General features: G+C 43.6%; 1 protein-coding gene across 21 annotated transcripts in view; it reads right to left on the minus strand.

Moving 5' to 3' along the window:
• The window catches only part of LOC129168673 (RIMS-binding protein 2), a 63,024-nt gene that overhangs the window by 20,466 nt on the left and 22,167 nt on the right, over positions 1 to 20,391 (minus strand). For 11 of the 21 annotated variants that reach the window (XM_054754190.1, XM_054754188.1, XM_054754200.1 and 8 more), the window contains 14 exons: positions 14,187 to 14,357; positions 12,651 to 12,734; positions 11,385 to 11,474; positions 11,093 to 11,215; positions 10,915 to 11,019; positions 10,719 to 10,769; positions 9,311 to 9,343; positions 8,920 to 8,940; positions 5,752 to 5,932; positions 5,013 to 5,102; positions 4,364 to 4,569; positions 1,831 to 1,937; positions 1,647 to 1,756; positions 713 to 1,582 (listed from right to left, as the gene is read on the minus strand). In XM_054754190.1, coding sequence (XP_054610165.1) covers positions 713 to 1,582; positions 1,647 to 1,756; positions 1,831 to 1,937; positions 4,364 to 4,569; positions 5,013 to 5,102; positions 5,752 to 5,932; positions 8,920 to 8,940; positions 9,311 to 9,343; positions 10,719 to 10,769; positions 10,915 to 11,019; positions 11,093 to 11,215; positions 11,385 to 11,474; positions 12,651 to 12,734; positions 14,187 to 14,357 — 2,242 coding nt within the window. The remainder of the gene's footprint in view (positions 1 to 712; positions 1,583 to 1,646; positions 1,757 to 1,830; positions 1,938 to 4,363; positions 4,570 to 5,012; positions 5,103 to 5,751; positions 5,933 to 8,919; positions 8,941 to 9,310; positions 9,344 to 10,718; positions 10,770 to 10,914; positions 11,020 to 11,092; positions 11,216 to 11,384; positions 11,475 to 12,650; positions 12,735 to 14,186; positions 14,358 to 20,391) is intronic. The other 10 variants (XM_054754202.1, XM_054754184.1, XM_054754181.1 and 7 more) reach the window with 7 other exon arrangements.

The following is a 20,391-nucleotide window of genomic DNA, read 5'->3' on the forward strand; positions in this document are numbered from 1 at the left end:
AAATGGTGGGCGAGACAGATTGTTCTGAATTGCTAACAAAGCAATGTTATGAGTGTTGGGTCAGGACTGTGTGTGCAATAATGCAGTGGTTCTCAACTGGTTTGCAGGACCCACCATTGCCCCCAAGTGTCAAGCGGTGACCCAAACTGCCCAAATTTTTTTGCAACACAACACAGCCGCTGCTGTGGGACGCTGTCTTTCTACCTATGGTGTGCTCTTCTCCAGCAGATATCTGCAGCTGTGTGTCGGACAGACTCCATGTCCTTCCCCTCCCGCTCGAGCTTGACAAAGTCGGCCATAAACATGGCAAGCACCTCATGGCGGCGTAGCAAGCGAATAGCACAGACGAGAACGCAAGGTGCATTCACGGAAATCGGGTCATTATTTATTTTTGCCCAGGCAGAGACCCACGACCCACTGAAAACGGCTCGGCAACCCACCAGTTGACAACCACTGCAATAATGGGTCCTAAAATGAGACATGGAACCTACAATGTCCTTATGCGTTCACACATACAGCACCTGAGGGACATTATGCACACCTCAAATAAAAACATCGCAGTCACTGTATAATTTGAAACAGTCAAGTCATTTTTTATATGAAATGTTTGGTATTACGTTCACACTTTTACTAGATCAACGTCTTTTCCAACTGGCTGCTAGGACACAGAACCAGAATGTGCATTAAAACAAATTAAATTCAAACTCCTGACCTGCTGTTAGTGTGCTGAAATTGATGGTAGCACTTCTGTGCTCACGTCGCTCCACAGGTAACTCCCACGGCGTGCGGTGTGGCCGTGCCTCCACCTTGATGGTGTACTGCAGGCTGGGTAAGAGGTTATTGAGGCACAGCGAGTAGCATCCAGCCTTCACCAGCTCACACTCTTGCTCATTCAAGGACACAATGTGCACATAGTTACTATTGCAGGGCAGCCAGGACAGGTTGGCAGAGGTGGCGGTGATGCTATCCACACGCAGCTGTGTCGGTGCCACACAAACGTCCCGACCAATGAGCATGCTGCAGCGCAGCTGGTCTGAGGGGCCCTTTTCTGTCAGGCTTTGCACAGACACGCGGTAGGCCTTGAGGTTGATGTCCAGCCTCTCCAGCACTGCTTTGGTTTGGGCACCGAAGGGCACATTAAGCCGCAGCTCCTGGTCCACATACACATTATAGCTCCACACATTGCCCCACCCAGCCGGCACCAGTGGGGGGTCCCAGCTGATGATGATGCTCTTGGCAAGCTGCTTGATGAGGGTGAGCTTACGTGGGTAAGGCACAGTGTCCACTCCCACCTCCTCCAAATCCAAGTCCAGGCCATTGGTGAGGGGGGCTGAGACAGCCAAGGCCGAATTGGAAGAGGCTGAGGTGGGGCCAGAGGCAGAAGAGGCCTCTGTCCTCTCTGAGGCGCGTACACCTGCGTGGAGGCGATACTGGTGGCTGGCACTGTGCAAACTGCTGTCTGGCAAGGAGTTGTGGGACATGTCACCGGTCTCTGGAGGGTGAGAGCCCATGACGTCGTCATCTGATACGCGTTCCACAAAGTTAGAGGGGACCAGCCCTCTCCTTCCATCCTTCAACTCGCCTAAAACAAAAAAAGGGAATCACAATGAAACACAGTATATGAAATTGTCCATAAAACAACATACCTTCGTAGAAGCCGTCATCATCCATGCCTCCATACACATAGATGTATTCTCCTGCAGTGAGTGGGAGCTCCACTTCAGGGTTATCATTTGGGCCATCGTAAGGATTGTAGCTGTTTAAAGTTCAGTTTCACGCAGTTAGATTATAGCGTCTATTGACTCTTAATTGCACAAACATGTTACGAACCTGTATCGTGCAATAAAAACCTGAAGCTTGGCTGCTCCTCCTCTGGCTGCGCAAGGTGTCGGGGTCGTGTCAATGTCCAGCTCCTCCACTTCGCTGGCCGTGTCAACCTGGCAACACCACAAGCAAAGCGGTGAAGCTGGAGCGCTGGGTGACAAAATACACCGGGGACACGTTCTGATGGAACAGAGCTCGGCCTTGATTAGTCTCTAAGTCTGGAGCAAAAGCAATGTTATGAAATAAAGCACTTCATTTGCAGGTAAACAATTGTGTCAGTATGAAAATGCGTTATGAAGGTGGGCGGTCCTTGTACGAGTGTGTGGGTAAGACCTGTAACGAAGATTTCCATTCATCTTCATAACACATTATACAGTAAGCAAGCATATTTATAGCTCCCCGCTAAACCATTTTACAACTACTACTGTACCACCCACATAATCCACAGCGGCAGGTGGATTATTTTAGTCAACATGAGCTTTATTGAATTGCTGGGAGGCGAGATGAAAAGACCTCTGACCTAACCTGTCTGTCACACAACACACAGCCTTTGGATAAACGTCTGAATAAGAGACACCGACCTTACTGAATATTCTATAGCACCATTGGCCATGGTCATCAGGGTTTCCCCACACATTTGTGGCGGTAGATTTGGCCCTACCTCGCTCGTAAACACATTATAACGCAACATCACCTGGTCTGCCAGAAAAGAAGAAGACATTGCACCTTGTGGCTCAAAATCAGCCTTTGCTACCTCAAAATGGAGGCACAAATATAACGGCATAGACGGGCACCTCCAAAAAAACTGACTGTTGTAACGCAGCTCCTATCCCCTCAACCACGACACTGAGCCAACAAGCCTGAACCAACGAAGAGCCACAGAAGTAGCGGTGCCCAAAGTGCGGCCCAGGGGCCATCTTCAGACCGTGGCTCATTTGTCATTGCATCACTGTAGAAACAAAATAAAATGTAAAAAACAGCAAAAATGGTAGAAATAGTGCAGAAGGAACAATGAGAAAAAGCTGAAATGTTGACACCAACAACCAATAATAACACAAACCTTTGTTTTTAAATACTAAGCTTTAAATATGTATCACGTTTTAATTGACATATACAGTATACTGCCTAGATGCACTTTTTCAAAAAGTCGACCGACATGAACGCGCGTATTGCTCTTCTCAACGAGCAGCGGGTGCTGCTGTGTGCCTTCATCATATTTGCGTTTGCTCACTTGCAGGCTGCAGCACACGCCAGCAGCCCCAACTCCACCCACTGGGACAAAGACACTGAATGACTGACAGAAGGGTTCACTCACTCCGTTCAGTCGTTCCACTATGGAACCAGCGCGCCCAGGTGTGGAGACAGAGTGAAGGCTCAGAGTGAACCCTTTTGTCACCCGGAGGGTTTGGTAGAGAGAGAGAGAGAGAGAGAGAGAGAGAGAGAGAGAGAGAGAGAGAGAGGAGGAAAACAAACACGCATGCACATGTCAATTTTGCTTAGCCCCCCCCTCGCGTAGGGGTCTCTTATGTGTGACCCAGCGGTCTTCGCTGGTTGGAGCCGGTGGGTACCGAGTCTGCCAAAGGTGGTGATAAAGCAGAAGATGAAGGCCAAGCAAATGGAAAAATACGTCTGCTCTGGTCAGCTACCAAATGTGCCAAGAGAACTACATCCAACAGTGCCATTAATTGATTTATTGATTAGTGTGACAGGTCTACTCTTCATCACGCAGTAGTCCAGCGTTTCGAAACCCGTTACTTTGGACGGTTGGCATTCGGAGCAGTCCAAACAGAAGGTGTAGTAATTCTACACTTGATCAAACTTACTTAAGGTGTGTCAGATATCGATGTGTAAGACTTCAAAACATGACACTGGCTTCCATTTCACTTGTCCACGTCACTACGTCCTGAAGCTACAGCCTCAGCACCACGAGATCAGAAATTAGCCGCATCACTGTACAAGCCGCAAGGTTCAAAGCATGAGAAAAAAGAAATGACGGTAGTTCTAAACATATTTTTTTTGCTTTTCATGTGTTTTACTCACTTTTTGTTTAAATCACATTATGTAATGTGTGTGTGTTTGTGTTACATGGGGCGTCGGAGCAGGAAAAGGGTGGAATACACAGTTTGAGGGTTAACACCCCACCCAGACAGCCCCTTTGTGGGACATCATGTCTGAAAAGGCGTAGGAAGAAACAGAGCTTGAGCGAGAGTGTGTTAAATGAAAAAGCCATTTTTAAAAGTATTAAATCCACACTACCAATGTCCTTGTGCATGTTTTTCTTGAATGTAACAGAGGTAGCCGGGATAGGCCTTTGACTAAATCTCCTTGATAAACTTTGGTTGAGGATCCACAATCATTTAAGCAATAAATATTCATTATTTTTGATGGGAATGTGGATTTGGCGCTACCTCCTACAGCTGACACAGCGCCCCTGCTGGTTGCAGCCATGTAGTGCACCGCCATTTGCCTTATACAAATTCCAAGTACATTGACAGAATTCTGAATGCTCTAACACATGATAAATGGGCACTGCTGGTACCTCATGCGTTGGGCTTGATTTGTGCGGACTAAGATGGGTGTCAGACTTGGGGGTGATGTTTGCGGTCTCGGACTTGCTGGAGGATGACGCCGACTTGTGGACGCTGATGGTGGGAAGCTCTCGATGCTTGGTGACAGGGGAGCGCTCCACCCTGGAAAGACCTGCAGCATGGGGGGTGGTCCCCATCCGTAGTGCGGCAGCAACATCTAACAGGGGAGGCACAGAGGGATAAGACTGCGGGACAAGCCACTTTACAGGAGACACCAACTCTTTCGTTGCTAGCTCTGTTGGATCAATGAGGGGTCCATAGCTGGGTTAGGTCACTGGTTAACATGCAGAATGCTCAAGGTTGAACCTGGCTGATTAAACGGCGGACAGAAATCCTGCCTCCATCTGTCTGGAGTCAGAGGTCACACTACCTTGTGGTAGCATGTGTCGCACCAGCATCGCTAAGGGGCTTAACTGATTCCACAGACAGCTTTCACCTCAGCTCCCCAGCACGGAGCGTCATGCAAATGGGCTGTTTCAAGCAAGTGCTGTTACAGTGTTGGACTCGGACGGTATGGGTGAAATGATCGGGGTGAGGTTAGAACATGCCATGCTTTGGTGACAACACGCAACACAAAGTATGAGCAAGCCGGATCATTACCCTCAGGGCAGGAGAGATTGTCACCCCCCTCCAGACTCCAGAAGGCTATTTCGCTCAGTGACTCCATATCCCATGAGCTATCTGTGCAGTCTAAACCACATGAACAAGTAAGCGGTTAAATGCATGGGTGGGATGTGCAAAGTCCTTTTTAGCTTCGCTCAGGTTTGGATGGCTGTTTTGTCGACCCTGACCAATTCATTGGCCAATGACAGCCATTAGAGAAAACTCCATAATCAGCCTGCAGTTGGCCGACAGATGCCGATGTTAGCACTTATTTTTCCATTAATAAAATACAGGAAATATGGTGTAGTTCTTAGAAATGAATGATAGAGCTTGACTGACTAATTAATACGTTTTCCTATTGGCTTGCGGCACATTTGAAAAAATATAATTTAAGAAGGGAACTAAAAAAAAAAAAAACATCACAAATGGAAAAATCAGCAGCGATTTTACAAGAATAAACCCAAAAGAAAAAGCTGTAATTTTATGAGACTACCGTCATAATATTCTGAGGAAAAAGAACTTCATTTTAGTAGTATAAAGCTGAAACATTAAGTGGTCATATTACGAGAAATAAACTAAAGTTGGAGTTTTTGGAAAACGTTGCGGAAAAAGCTATGTGATGAAAAGAAAGTCAAAACATTACGGGAATAAAGTCAGGATTACAAGAAGAAAGTTGAAATAGTTGAAAAAGTAAATGGAAAAACCAGCATTTCGGATATTTCCTTGTGAGGCTTACCTCGCTCGGTAGACAGGCCCACTCCATTTGTCAGGACAGAGAAACTGGGATTGTTGAGAAGACCGGAGCCAGCAAGGTCTGCCTTGGAGGCCTGCAGTCGAAAGTTCTCCAACTCTTGGGACAACAAGCCGAACTGCTCGGTCTGGCTGCGGCATTTCTCCTCCAGATCTCGCACCTTTGACTGCACAGGAAGCCATGACAAAACACGTCACATCTGCGAGTGACAGGTGCGGGCATAATTGAAAAGTAAACACGCATATTTAGAAATGTACACACACTGGGGTGACAACAGACCCCAAATCGAGAGACGAGACGATACACGAGATTTTAACATACATTAAGAAAAGCACAATGACTGAACACACAAACTTTTTAAAATTTAACCGAGTAACCAAACAATGCAGGTGCGTTTTGAAACGCTGGCTGTACCACAAATGAACACTAAACGATATTATTGTCAACATTTTTTGAGACTAAATAAACGATGAATGTCACGCTAATATAAAATAATAATCATACATAATAATACGTGACAATAATGCAGTATTTCCTTTAATACAGGGGTAAGGAACCTATGGCTCGCGAGCCAAATGTGGCTCTTTTGATGACTGCATCTGCCTCTCAGACATTTCTTAGAGCCAATGCTGCTCATTTCCGGGTCAGACACCAAAACTCGATTATTATTGGATAATGTGGGTCATTGAGAAGTCAAGAAGCCAACGAGCTAATTCTGCAGAACAAAGAAGATAGCGAAAAGAAAGAAAGATGAGGAGAACGGTGAATAAAGCATGCATGTGAAGAAGTATTTTATTTGTTATTGGTTAGCTTCATGATAACAAGACTTATTATATTCTAAAATTGTTAGTCTTTCTTAAAAATGCACGCATTGGGTTGTATTCAGTGTTAAAAATATTACATGGCTCTTACAGAAATGTTTTTTTGAAAAATGTGGCTTTCATGGCTCCATTAGGCCAAAAAGGTTCCCGAGCCCTGCTTTATTATGTCGGTCAAATGTTTGCAGCATTTCATGAAATGCTGGCTTTTCAACTGTATTAAAGAGCAACATTTCTTTTCTGTGAACGTATGTATACCACTCTGCGTTCTTCCGTTTGTGTTGACTGTCAGTGTGTAGTTGAGTTTTTTCCCCCCCAGATGGGAAATTGGGTCGGGTGGATATGTTTGAGGTGCCCTCTTCCTGCCTGTTCGGAGGCAAGATATGAGGAAAACAGACACGCATGCACGGGGCAATATGTGGAGGCCGTCAAAATGATCCAATTGATACTGTATTCATTGACCATGCGGTTAGTTTAGTCATGTCTTATCTCATAAAGATTTAAATGTATTATTGCAGAAATCCTGTTTTGACCTAATACACATTCATACTTGCAACAAATTTCTATTGCACGCACATTCCTGACTTTGTAACTTGTTTTGTAGTCATTGTGTTTATTTGGTGGGTGGGTCCTGCAGCCAAACCAGTTGAGAGCCCCTCCTCAAGATACTTCACATCTGATCTTACAAGTCTTATCATTTATTTGTTGTAGTCAGATAAAGCACAACGTCAACAAGTAGAAAATATGAATTGTGAACTTGTACAGTGCCAGACACATCACACTAGTTGCCACAAGGATCAGAGGGGAAAGGGTGGGGAATGACAGTCATTCTCTCAAAGAAGATGAGGGATTATTTGCCAAACAGTGACAAGAGTTTAGCCCTAGCATCACTCAGCTTCTATATGGTGCTTAGTTTGTGTGTGCTTACGGTGGGATGGGGTGAGGGGGTTTCCTGGTAGCCTTTGCATGCGCGCGCACGCACACACACACACACACACACACACACACACACACACACACACGGTCTGAACATTTCCTGTCAGCTCTCATCTAGGCTCAAATAGCAAGTATATAATTCATAGTGAGCCGCACACGCTGAGCTGAAGATGTATGTACAAATCAGCGTTTCATTGGCTGATTTGCTAAGTTGAGCCCCTTCCAAAGATATGAGCATAAAGATTAGAAATTCATTAGTATTTCATTGAGGGAAATAAGTATTTGATCCCCTACCAACCAACACACGCCATGTTTGGTGCATGGTCATTTGGAGCTGTTAATAGATGCAAATATATCAAATTGTGTCCTGTCATTTATCTTTTTGTTCAGAAAATACAGTAAAAAGGGCATATTTCCTGCATATTTATGATTCATTAATTTGTAAACTGTGCTTCATTTGATTAAAACGTGCAATCATTTGACAGCCCTAGTTTCTACACCAAGTACGAAGTGGCGTCTTGCTTCCACCGCAGTCACACTGGAGGCAGAGTGAGCCAGAATTCCAAGTGCATTCTAAAAATGATGACTGCATTCTGAGTGCATTCCACATATAAGGGCCCATTCTTGTGGCGGGCTGAAATGTGCCAAAAACTTTTCCAGTGATTTTGAAGAGGAAAAATCCAACAGCATTCGAAAAGTATTCTAACTGCATTTTAAATCTTACGGTATTCCGGCAGCATTCCAAACACTCTGATCACATTCGGGGGGAAAAAAAACGCAGCCAGCTGCCGCTGAAACATCACTATGAAGCGTCACCTTATTCACTTGGCTTTATATTCGCTTCCTTGTCACTTCATACGCCAAGGAAAAAAGGAGCCAAGCTCCACAGCGTCCGCCAGCACATCAGGTCACGCCGCCAAGGAAAAAAGGAGTCAAGCTTACAAATGTCAAATCCTCTCCCGAACGTAGCGCCAATTTTGAAACTTTTTCATTCCGGCTGATTCTGCTTGATTCGTGCCGCTTCGTGCTTAGTGTGGTGGGGGCTTTAGGGATCAAGTACTTATTTCCTTCTATACCCTAAATATCTATCACAACCTTTATTTAATGGTTTAATGGTTTATTTAATTGTATGGTCATATAATAAGCCTACCATAAAAATTATCTTTGTAAGGGATAAACCTAAAACAGCAGGGGATCAAATACTTATTCCCCCCCACTAAGACAACCTACTAAGCAAACACCATAATAAAAGCCTGTCAACTTCCAAAGGCTGATTGACTTAAATGAAGCTAACTGAGCTAGTTGAAGTTGTTTCTACCTACAGGTTAGGAAGGATTCTGTGTGCAAAAGATTCATTAATGTGGTGGATGGGATCAAGTAGGCTAAAGGTCAACAGTACCTGCATGCAGTCCAGTGTACTCTGGTTAGCACAGATTTAACACAGGGGGGAAAAAAAAGACATTCAAAAACACATACATGCTTCTGAGTATTAATAAGGTAATAGGAAGCAGCAGACTGAGGCCGAGTCAGCAAGAACATCCTGTCAGGAGAGTCAGTATCACCAGAATGTTTCTTAGCCCTCAGCAGCCTCCTGGACTACAAATCATCGCTCCAATCTGAATAATTACAGCCCATGCAGGCCGTGAGGCTTTGGCGCCACTCATGTTTTCAGGAGGGTAAGAGACGTTCTCTCGTCATGCTTCTGAGTTCATACATAAAGGGACAGAATGCGCAACAAGCAAAGCAAAGAGGAAGGAAGAGATACTATAACAGGGGCAGCTATACTCTACCAGCTCCCTCCGCAACACAAGCTGGGTCAACTCCTAAAATAAAATACACAATTCACTTAACAACCAAATTGGCACAGGCAAAAAACAAAACAAGGTCTAGCACAGGGGTGTCCATTTATGACACGCGGCTGTTTTTTCATTGGCCCTCACATTCTAAAAATACAATTAAACATGAAAACGCACAAAAAAACAGTAAAAATAGCAGTAATTTTACATGAATAAGGACAAAATATTATCAGAGAAAAGTCATAATAAGAGAAAAAAACAACATAAAATTGAAATATTAAAGACAAAAAAAAGTATTTTTTTAAAGTCGTACTATTATGAGAAACGAACAAAACAATTTTAGGCTGGGTAAAAGTTGGAATATTACAATGATAAAGTCAAAATATTGTGACAATAAAGACATAATATTACAATAAAAAACATACAGGAAGTTGAAATATTTTTAAAAATAAAGAAAAAGTTAGCAAAAAAGTGTAACGTAAGGAGAAGACGTCCGTGCTGAGATGAATCCTGGCTCATGTTGCCACAGTGCTGCAATGATTAGCTTGTATTGTGGAGTTGATAGGTCAGAGTTGATGTCATTACAGTCTTAAGAACGGCTGCTGGGATTTGTAGTCTTTGTAGTGATACAACAATGGCATGGTAAGGACTGAAGGTCCTTTTTTCTTTGCCATATTTTAAGAGCTTTAACTCAAGATCTAGATGTGTCACTTGTTTTTATTTATTTTATGAAACTCTCTCAAATATAAGTTACTTTTCTAACAAAAGTCAAATCCATGCAGAGATAACAGCATAAAGTGGACACCGAGTTATGTACTTTACATTTAAGAAAGAGTGAACTTGGGAGGGTTGCTGTGGGAAATGGAAGATGTCTCCAGCTCTGGTATGTTGGGTGTGTGTTTTGCAATGTTTGAAGTTTGTGTTGATAACATTACCAAGGTCTATCCAGCAGTTTGACATTTTACCCAAAATGTAACACTTGGGTACCCTTCATCTGAGCCATGCACAAAAAAAGTAATAATTTTACAAGAACAAACTAATATTACTGTATGAGGGAAATTATTTATTCATCATTTTAGTAGCATAGAGTTGAAATACTAAAGAAAAAATACTTATATAGTTTTTTTTCTTCTTTAAATATATATATAAAAAAAAGTCATTGTATTTCTACGTGGGTTTAACATTTCCGCAATGTAAAAGTGGCCCCCGCATTCTTTGATTTTTCAGTATGAGACCCTCGGTGGAAAAAACGTGGACACCCCTGGTCTAGCACATGAACCGTAGCAGCCATCTGTTCCAACTGTTGCTGCCAGGTGTTTACGCTGAGGCACAAAGTCTCAACACGATGCGTGGTACTTTTCATCTATTCCACCATTTTACACCAATGGTATTTAAAACTCACCTCCAGCATCTGAACCACCCCTTCATGTTCTCTCTTGGCAAATAACTGAGCCTGAAAAAGAAGACAAAGTCACTAAAATGATTCATGTTTAATACAAAAGTTGTTCTATCAAAGCCATGCTGGTTTATTGGTGCCCTAAGGTCGCCTCCTGCTGGGCGTAAGATGTCACAGCTGTCAGAATGTGTCTTCTTCTTACCCGCTGCAATCGCTTGATTTCATCCTGCTTGAACTTAAGGATAGCCAGAGCCTGCTCATGTTCCAATTCCAACTGCTGCCTTCGCTCAGCGACCTCTCGCATATGCTGCTCACAGAGTTAATCGACAGGGGTCAATGTTTCAGCTCCATTTAGAAAAGGCATTTCAATCCTGTCGTACCTTTAGGACCTGCTCTAGGTTCTCCAGTTTGGCACGGAGTCTCTGGTTCTCCTCGAGAACGGAATTGTGTTGAGCGGTCACTTTAGAGAGTTCTTCCCTCAGCTCCTCATTGTCAACTCGAGTCTGAGGGGCAACACGACAGGTTCACGGATCATTCTCTTTATTTTAGGACGACCTCAGCATTCTTATGGACATTCGTGTTGCTTATTCTGCAGGTCACTGGCAGGTGAACTACGCAATGACGGTGTTGGAGGGGTCGTGCAGGAGCTCGACAGGCCAGTGGGACACGAACCTGGTCGAGCAGCTGTGCCTTCCTTCTGAGGAGATCTGCCTCCTCCTTTAGTTGCTCATTTTTGCCTCGCTCATCCTCAAGTTGGCTCTCCTGTCAAAATGAAACAATGTCAACACAGGTTTAGACTGGTAAAAGTCCACAGTGGAAGCCTTGCAGGCATAGCTCATATTCTGGACTATAAGTCGCACTTTAGTTCAGATTTTTTTTAGGGCTGTCAAAAATATCGCGTTAATGGTGTAACTAATTGATTTAATTAATTACGTGACATTTTTGAGTGGAATTGACGCATGCGCACCATAGCAAGCACGCCTCTCTGTTACGACGGAAGCGCAGCGGAGCGTCTGATGCTGTCTTCTAACGTCACTGTGACCTGAACACATCAACAGCAGTACAATACCAACACCGTACGCTGCATGGACCTCCACCTCACACACGGCTCGAGTCCCTTCATCCTGGAACCACACTTCCTCATTCTCATGAACATCACAAAAACAGCTTTACAGTGCGTGTGTGTGTAAATAAACAGGAAGTGGATATTCTTAAATATTTTTTAATTTGTTTCTCATAATATTACCACCTTAAAAATAATTCTTTTTCTTCACCATTTCAACTCTATGCTAATAAAATGACATTATTTTTCCTCACGATGCTATGAGTTTATTCTCGTAACGTTGTGGCTTTTTTTCTCATTAGAATACGACTTTTTTCTCTTAATATTTTGACTTTATTCTCAGAAGATTGCAGCTGTTTTTTCCATTTCTGCTGTTTTTTTAATTTTCCAACTATTTCAATTTTGTTCTTGTAAATTTTCTTCTTGTAATTATGACTTTACCCCCATCATATTTTGACTTTATTCTTATAATATTATTACTTTTTTGTCCTCAATTAAATTTTCCAAAAAGGACAACTTTATTTTGTTTTGGATCTCAGAAAAAAATGAAATCTAAAATGACAGTTTCCCTCATTGTTCTTCTTTTCATATTTTGACTTTATTCTTGCACAATGATTGCTGATTTTTCCATTATTTTCAGTTTTCGTTTTAAATGATATTTTTAGGATATGCCACAAATTGTGCCACTTTGGACACCCCTGGTGTAGTTGAATAACTTGTTTTTCCAGATGAGGTGTCTGGTTTTGGTCCTGCATTTTGTGAAATGACTGTGGTATACTCCAGTGTGTCTTACGTCGTTTTCCCTCCTTCATGATGCGTTCTTTGACCGATGCGACTTGTAGTCCTGAAAATACGATAAGAAAAAATCCACTTACCAAATCCTGACATTTCCTCTGCCGCTTCTTGACTTCATGCTCAAGATTTTCACATTCTTTTCTCTTCCTGGTCAGCTCACGCTCCTAGAAAGACAATCACAGTTCATTCGGTTCTGGAATTGTTGTTTGGGCCAGATCCGGGTGGGGCTATTCTGCGGAAGCGAGTTCAGTGGGTTAGCGAGCTGTGTTGAGTGGAAAGCCGGACTTGCGTGTTCAGCGAAGGTAGCTCCCTTTTCAAGCAGCTGTATCGCCATGGTAACTCATAACCTGGTCCAGGCTTTCAGTTTAAAATGGGCTATGTAAGTGCCACCAGAAGGCGTCACCATTTATTGAGAACCTACGAGGTTCTCGAGGGGATATGGAGGAAAAAAAAGAGCATTCCCTGATGATATTATCCATCTATAAGCCAGATACATTTTCAGTAGAGGGAATATGCTAGATATGCTCACATTGTGCGGCGAGCGCCAGGAATAAAATGCAATATGAAAGAGTACTAATTAGGCCTACGTCAGCAGACGTACTATGTCACAGGAGTCTCAGCCCGTTAGTCTTCTTTTATTACAATATTTGCTGGAGGAAGAAACACTCTGAGGCATCTATCAACGGCATGAAAACACTCGTTTTACTTTAAAAAGGAAGAAATTAAAAAAGTGGGAACAAAACACGTCACACACAAAACACTGCCATCTAGTGGTCACACGAGATACAACATCCTAAAATATTTCATGAAACTATAACATGAAAAACCAAAGTTGTTGCTCCAATGAATGTTTTTAAAGTAGTGCAGTGCTGTGCGTTGATAAATGAAAAGCTCAGTAGGGTATAGTTAGCATAATAATCAGTGTTAACTTGCTAGCATGCTAGCGGTCCTCCCTCGCTCTATTGGCGGCAACAGTGTTGCTTTTAGCGGCCATAATCCTTAACAATAATTACTTACTCATTTTTTGTAAAATACACCAGCTGGGATGGCTGCATTTTTGAGCGCAAGCAGAATAGGACATCTAACGCCGCCTTTCATGTGAAGCTGAACTTGACAAAGCAAGTTGATAACCACCGTGGAAGTTTCATTTTGTTTTTGTTTGGGGAATTCAGGTTTTGCAGCGTCGCATCCTGAGCACAAAGTCTGGGTTGGTCAAGCCACTTTCGCAGAATAGCCCCCCCCCCCCGCCAAGAGGAAATGTCTACAGTTTAAGGTCCAAGATTTTTTGGTTTGTGGCTGCCAGAATACGATGTCATTTATGATTGACATAGAGCATCATGATAGCAAAGAGCCCTTACAAAGCTGAGCATCATTTAATTATTTTAAATGCAGCTTACATGTCGGGCCAGCATAGGAGAAATCAGCTTATTTCAAGCCACGGGACAATTAAATATTACTACTGTGGTTGAGTGTGATTATTTGTAATACGCATCCGTATGACAAATCTCACAATACTTGGTCTGCGGGTAAGACAGCAAACGGGTGCTGAAACGTGGGATTGGTGTTTACAGCTGGACGTAGCAAGGCTGGCATCGCATAAAGCAGGACACACTGACCAGGTAGTAAAGACACTTCTCCTCTGATTTTTCCTCCTGCTGGGAGAGGGTCGGGCTGCGGCCCGAGTGGGGCGTCACTGGCAGCCCCGACTCCTCCTCCTCCTCTCCGGGAGTCTTCTCACACCTAGATGGATACTCATCTAACGGCACACACGGGGCCTCTCTTACAACCTGCCGAAGGAGAAGCAGAGATTGTTCGAGTCAGTCATTCAAAGCAGTCATCCTGCACAGCCAACAAGGAAAAATAGGTATAATAAGAAATACGTATAAATACGTCTTTGGTATTGAATGAGTTCATGTGTACCGCATGGGAATTCGGTACGCCTCGTACCAAAGGTTCCGTTCCCAAAGAAATCTGACTCCAAATACCATTAGACTAGTAGTTACACTAAACATGACATCCCCCACTCCCAACTTGTGAGTGAAGGATTATTAGCAAGCTTCTTTCCTCCTTGTCCAACTCCACTCAATGAATAATCCACAGGGATTCCCTCAAAGCTGCGGCATGACTACAACACATTAGCAGGAAGCTTGAATTAGAGCGAGTATAATGACTTAAACATTTCACAGCATGCTAGTCACCTTAGTAATTACTGCATAGCGCTCATTCTGGAAACTGACTGTTGCTGCCTGTGACCCACTTGGGTGGGGTCGGGCTGTTAAGTGCAAGAGGGTCAGGAATCATTATCTAATTTTAGCACAAACCTCCTGATGCTCAATGAAGAAGTGACTGTGCTAGTGAAGCCAAGGCCATGACCTCATAGGATCACCAACACTCAGCCACACCCCCGTTTTCAACCGGAGTTCCTCCTATACGCGGTATCATCACGCTTGGATATACTTGGAAATGCTGTAAGCAAAGTTGTTACATTTATGCATAAATACCTGCAAGACCTCGAAAGACTTAAAAGTTGTTGTTTTGTTCAAGAGAACATAGAGGAGCTAAGGTTGGGCGTCGTTTGAATATGAATGATTCCGGTTCCGATTCCTCGTTTAGTTTCCGGTTCCTAATGATTCTTGATTGTGATGCTTTTAAAAGGCAGAGTCATAAATGTCTGCATGGTTTAAATGAGGATGCTAAACAGAGTTCTTGTTGGATGAAATGTCTGAACTTCTCCGTGAATGGTTTAATGACATCGTGGAGATGTGATTCACAAGTCGAGGAGTCGAGGAGTTGAGGTACGTGGCACAAGTTACTCTCCACTCACCAACAGTCGGAACTGGGCTTTCGATGTGTTGAAACCATAGGTGTGGGTTGTGTTGCCAAAAGTCAGGCATATTAACCGTCACGGCGCACTGACGTTAGCTAACTGGTTAGCATGGAACGGCGCCGGTACGGCCTCGTTGTTGTCACTGTTGTCAGTCAACATTTTACATTTTACACGCATCCCCACTGGATGAGAGTTGAGCCATCCAACGAGCTGTCAGCTTGTCAAGTGCAGCTCTTGGGACTTCAGAGAGTGAGGTTGACACAACCTAACCCAACCACAGCTACAGCACACGTGTGTGTCTGACTAGTGAACATGATCGCAGTGCACTTCATCAAATATGGACATGCTTCCTACTGTGCCTCTTCCAACAGCATACTTTGGAGTCTATCGGCCAATCAATTCCACTGGTTGGATTTGAATTGGAAAGGTACACACCTGTGTACATAAGGCCTTGCAGGTGACAAACCATCCATTTTCTATACCGCTTGTCATCATTAGGCTATCCCAGCTGACTTTGAGCGAGATGCAGGGTATCCTCTGGACTGGTCACACTCATTCACTCATTCACACCTGTGGACAATTTAGTCTCCAATTAGCCTAACATGCATGTTCCTGGAAAGTAGGAGGAAGCCAGTAGACCCACTCATGCATGGAAAGAACATGCAAACTCCACAGTTACTCAAATGGAGATTCAAACACTCAATCTCCTCGCTGTGTAGCCAACATGCCAACCACTCTTCCACCGTGTGGCACCTGGCAAAGCCTTCATAGCAGGTAAAGATCCGAGCGAGTTTACAAAACGTCTGTTGCACTGACTATTCCAAGAGGCTTTACAATGGTAAAAATGGCAGAAGAAAAGGACAAAATGAGCGAGTGCAAGAGAAGAGACTTGATGAAGCAGGTATCTGATATTATGGCAATGGACACGGGACGCAATGATGGTGGAAAACAGCACCAGGCAACTTTATATCGAGCTCGGATCATAACATGGCAGCATTGTTAGTGTATGATGAAGGTTGTGACTAGCAGCACAGCACTTACACTGTACACTTTCCATAGAACAGTTTTCTCCGGGTACTCCGGTTTTGTCCCACATTCTAAAAACATCCATAGATGAAATAGCAGGTTGCATTTGCATAGAGCCTTTTTACGAGGTACCCAAAGCGCTTCACAATGAAACCATTATCCATTCACTCCACAGTTAAAAATTGGTGGTATTCTGCATCTCCATCCAGAGCTGCCCTGGGCTAGACTGACAGAAACGCCTACGACCTCTCAGACCACCACCACATATTCATTCACATTTAAACACCAGTGGGCAGCACCCACGGCAGGGTGGGATCCTCTATGTCAACCATGCATTATTTATGTCTTAAATGGCTGACTTTCTTTGATTATATTTACAATATTGGGTAATGTAAGTGTCAAGGTGACTATAGGGGTGCCATTTCCTGTCTAGAGGACTCTAATAATGTTACAAACCGTACTTAGAAGGTTGGAAACAGGTTTTCTATGCTCTAACTAAGAAAATACTTCATTTATAAATAAATAAGGAAACCTACTTGGCGGAAATGCACTAATCACGGTCGGGACTGGGACCACTTAACCACGCTAAACGAGGGGTTGTCTAATATTGTTTTTTGCTCTCCTCTCTCACTCTGCCCATCAAGAGGTTCTCCCACCACATCCCAACAGATTCTGTTGTGCTGTTGTCGTTTCTCTCTGCGGGTTCCCCAACCACATCCCAACAGGTGTTATTGTACCTGTTGTTGTCATATCTGTCTGTCCTCCCTTAAACCGTGTGCTGCTCAACAAACTACAGGACAAATGCAACAGGTGCAGTGTCCCAGACCCATATTTGTTGTGGCACAGGGAAGCATACAGACTACCCGTATTGCACACCTGAGCTGCCAAACAGTACAGGTACAAAGTCTGTCCTAAACCTGCTCCATAGATGAGATAGGCTTCAAAAATGAAACAAAAATACAAAGCATTTAGGGAAACTACAGAATAGCCTACCAGCAGTGTGACAAAGGAAACATATTAAGCACACAAACTGGAGACTTAATTCATGGTTGGTAAAAATGTGCCCCGCCTCGTACCCAATGAGTGTGTGTGGACGCAGCCAGCCGAAAGGCAATTTTTAAGCAGTTTTTTCTATTTTTTATTTTTAAGCAGTTTAACGCGTAACTGTGAAAAACGTATCGTCATTTCTGGTGTATAAACGGCTACTTTTTTCTCACGCTTGAACCCTACGGCTTGTGCAGTGATGCGGCTACTTTGCGGCTAAAAGCACTACAGCTCCCATGATGCTTAGAGTGCAGCTTGAGGAAGTAGTGGACGCTAACATCACGTTTTGAAGTCTTATGCAGCGATGCTGTTTTGATCTGACACATCTTAAATATGTCAGATCTTAAGTGTAGAATTACTACAGCTTCTGTTTGGACTGCTTGGACCGCCAACCGTCCACAATCGCCGACGGGTTTCGAAAGGCTGGACTACTGCGTGATGAAGAGGACGGCTCAAGCTAAAGGACTCATTTGCCTCAAGACAAAAGTGACACCGAGAGCGACAACGGAAGACAGAGAGACTAACAAAGTGTGTGACAAAGAATTACGAGTCTGTTCAATTCTGACACTGACCAAGACAACTTTCATGGTTTTAGTTCCCAGGAGGAGGATGAGGATGGCGATGAATGTTTTTTCTGGTAGGCTACTGTTAAACTGGCCGTCTGTTCGGCACTGCATTTATTTCATCAAAAGCTTAAAAAGTATTTCTGTGTACTAAATATCCCGTGTTACGACGTGGACACCTGCGGGTTATGGACAGGGGTGGCCTATATATGTACAAATCTTTTTTTGTCTTTAAATTTAGTGAGTGCGGCTTACATACCGGTGCCCTCTATAGTTGGGAGATAATGCTTTTTTTTTTTTGTTCAATCTGTTCTTTTGGATCTCTTCTTTTAAACCACAAAAATATAGGAATAAAAAATGAAGCCCATAAATGCTGCTAAAATGATATGAATCCATCCATTTTCTATTTTTCTGTTCAGGATCACAAAACAGGGACAGGAGTCTACCCCAGGTGAGTTAGAGGAAGAAGGCTGACTAACCAGTCACTGACAGGGCTGAGAGAGTTCTAGTTCTGTCTGATGAACCTCTGAGGAGGTGACACCTTTGAAGGACCCCTCATACCCCTATACGGGACACTCCAGTCTTCGGGACATTTCCTAGCCGCAGCAACTGTTACCATTCTGAAATGTTGATTTAAAATGGCGTAAATGTACAAATGAATGAAGAGCATATTTGTTCAGGACCAAGAATCTTGGATGTGGTAGGTGGCAAAGCATTGTAACGATGCAGAAGGGAAAAGAAAGTCATTTGTGGGATGCACATGGAGGTGATTTACACACACTTACAAAACTAAATTGTCACTGTCTTTAATTTGTAAGATAACGTGTAAATCCTGTAAATTAGTCAACGAATAATAGGAATACGAGTAATATATTAGAAATACAGTGTAATTACACAGCACTTTTGTTGTGAAGGCCGGAGGTGCGTGTGGGTTGGGACGCCTGGACGGTTGCTGTGTGTGACGCTGACACAAAGCTGAGAGAAAAATAAAAGTGCCTCCTCAATCCGTGGCTCCCGACCTTTATTCACGCTGAGCTTGCATAACGTCAGCGGTCCTCCCCTCGGCCACATTATCATTTTTAGTAATTAGAACTGGGCAATTCAATGTGAGCTTTTCCATTTTAAGAGTTAATAGGAACTAGTTTTAATATAATGAATTATATTGTAGCATAGCTGCAATGATTCGGGGTTCCCAGCATGCATTGCAGCGCTTGTTAGGATGAAACGACACGTTTGCTGCTATGCTATGTTATCATTCCCTGTAGTATTAGCAGTTGCCCTGTGTGTGTTACTTACCTTTTGTGTGTTTATCCCTTTAATCTTTTATGTTGCAGTGACTCTGGTCTGTGTTCTGCTTAGTGACCCTCCCTGCTCATTTCACTGCATGTTGAGCTTGTTCTGTTGTCAGCACTGCTACTGCTTGAGTAAAGAGTAAAGAGCAACGTCCTGTTCAAGCAACTGAAGAACCTCAGACTGACTCGTGAGCGCCACAACCTGAATGTTTTCCTGTTTTACTGGCACCCTTAGCATTTGCCTATATTGCCTATTGGGCAAGCTGGCTCTGTATGGAGAAACCTGCAAAGTGGGACAGTCTCGGCACAGCGCGATGAGGGCATTCGCCTTCAAATGCGGCCTCCGAAGGATGCAGGCTCCAGAGCTGGTAGACAGCAACACAGGCACACTATTTTCCCCCTGCATCGTCTCACTTTCAATCGCCACATACTGTATCAGCATGTGGCTCTAACTATAGTCATAGCTAGTTTAGCGTAGAAAACCCGTTTACAACCTTCTAAATGCCATTTTTAAACATGATTTGAGCCCTCTAGACATAAAATAACACCCATACAGTCTCCCTTACACTCGCATTACCTAATATAGTAGACATATCCATCCATCTGTCTTCTATGCCACCGCTTAGCCTCACTAGAGTCGCGGGTATGCTGGAGCCTATCCCAGCTGACTTCGGGCGAGAGGCGGGGTAAACCCTGGAGTGGTCGCCAGCCAATCACAGGGCACATATACAGGTAGACAAACAACCATTCACACTCACATTCATACCTATGGACAATTTAGAGTCGGCAATGAAGCTAACTTGCATGTTTTTGGAATGTGGGAGGAAACCGGAGTACCCAGAAAACCCACACGCGCACGGAAGAACATGCAAACTCCAGAGATGCTCAGATGTTTATCTGTTTGTTTTTTTTCAAAATAACTTGAAAAGTTCAGAATGGATTTGGATAAAATTTTGGAAATGTGATATGGAGGAACTGATTACATTTTGGGGTTGACCCGGATCACCGCCTGGATCCAGGAATTTTTTAAGGATTCTTTGCGAGTTCAGACCATTTTCGGCATTTGTGC

The sequence above is a fragment of the Dunckerocampus dactyliophorus genome, chromosome 16 (assembly GCF_027744805.1).
Source record: "Dunckerocampus dactyliophorus isolate RoL2022-P2 chromosome 16, RoL_Ddac_1.1, whole genome shotgun sequence".
Lineage (NCBI taxonomy): Eukaryota > Metazoa > Chordata > Actinopteri > Syngnathiformes > Syngnathidae > Dunckerocampus > Dunckerocampus dactyliophorus.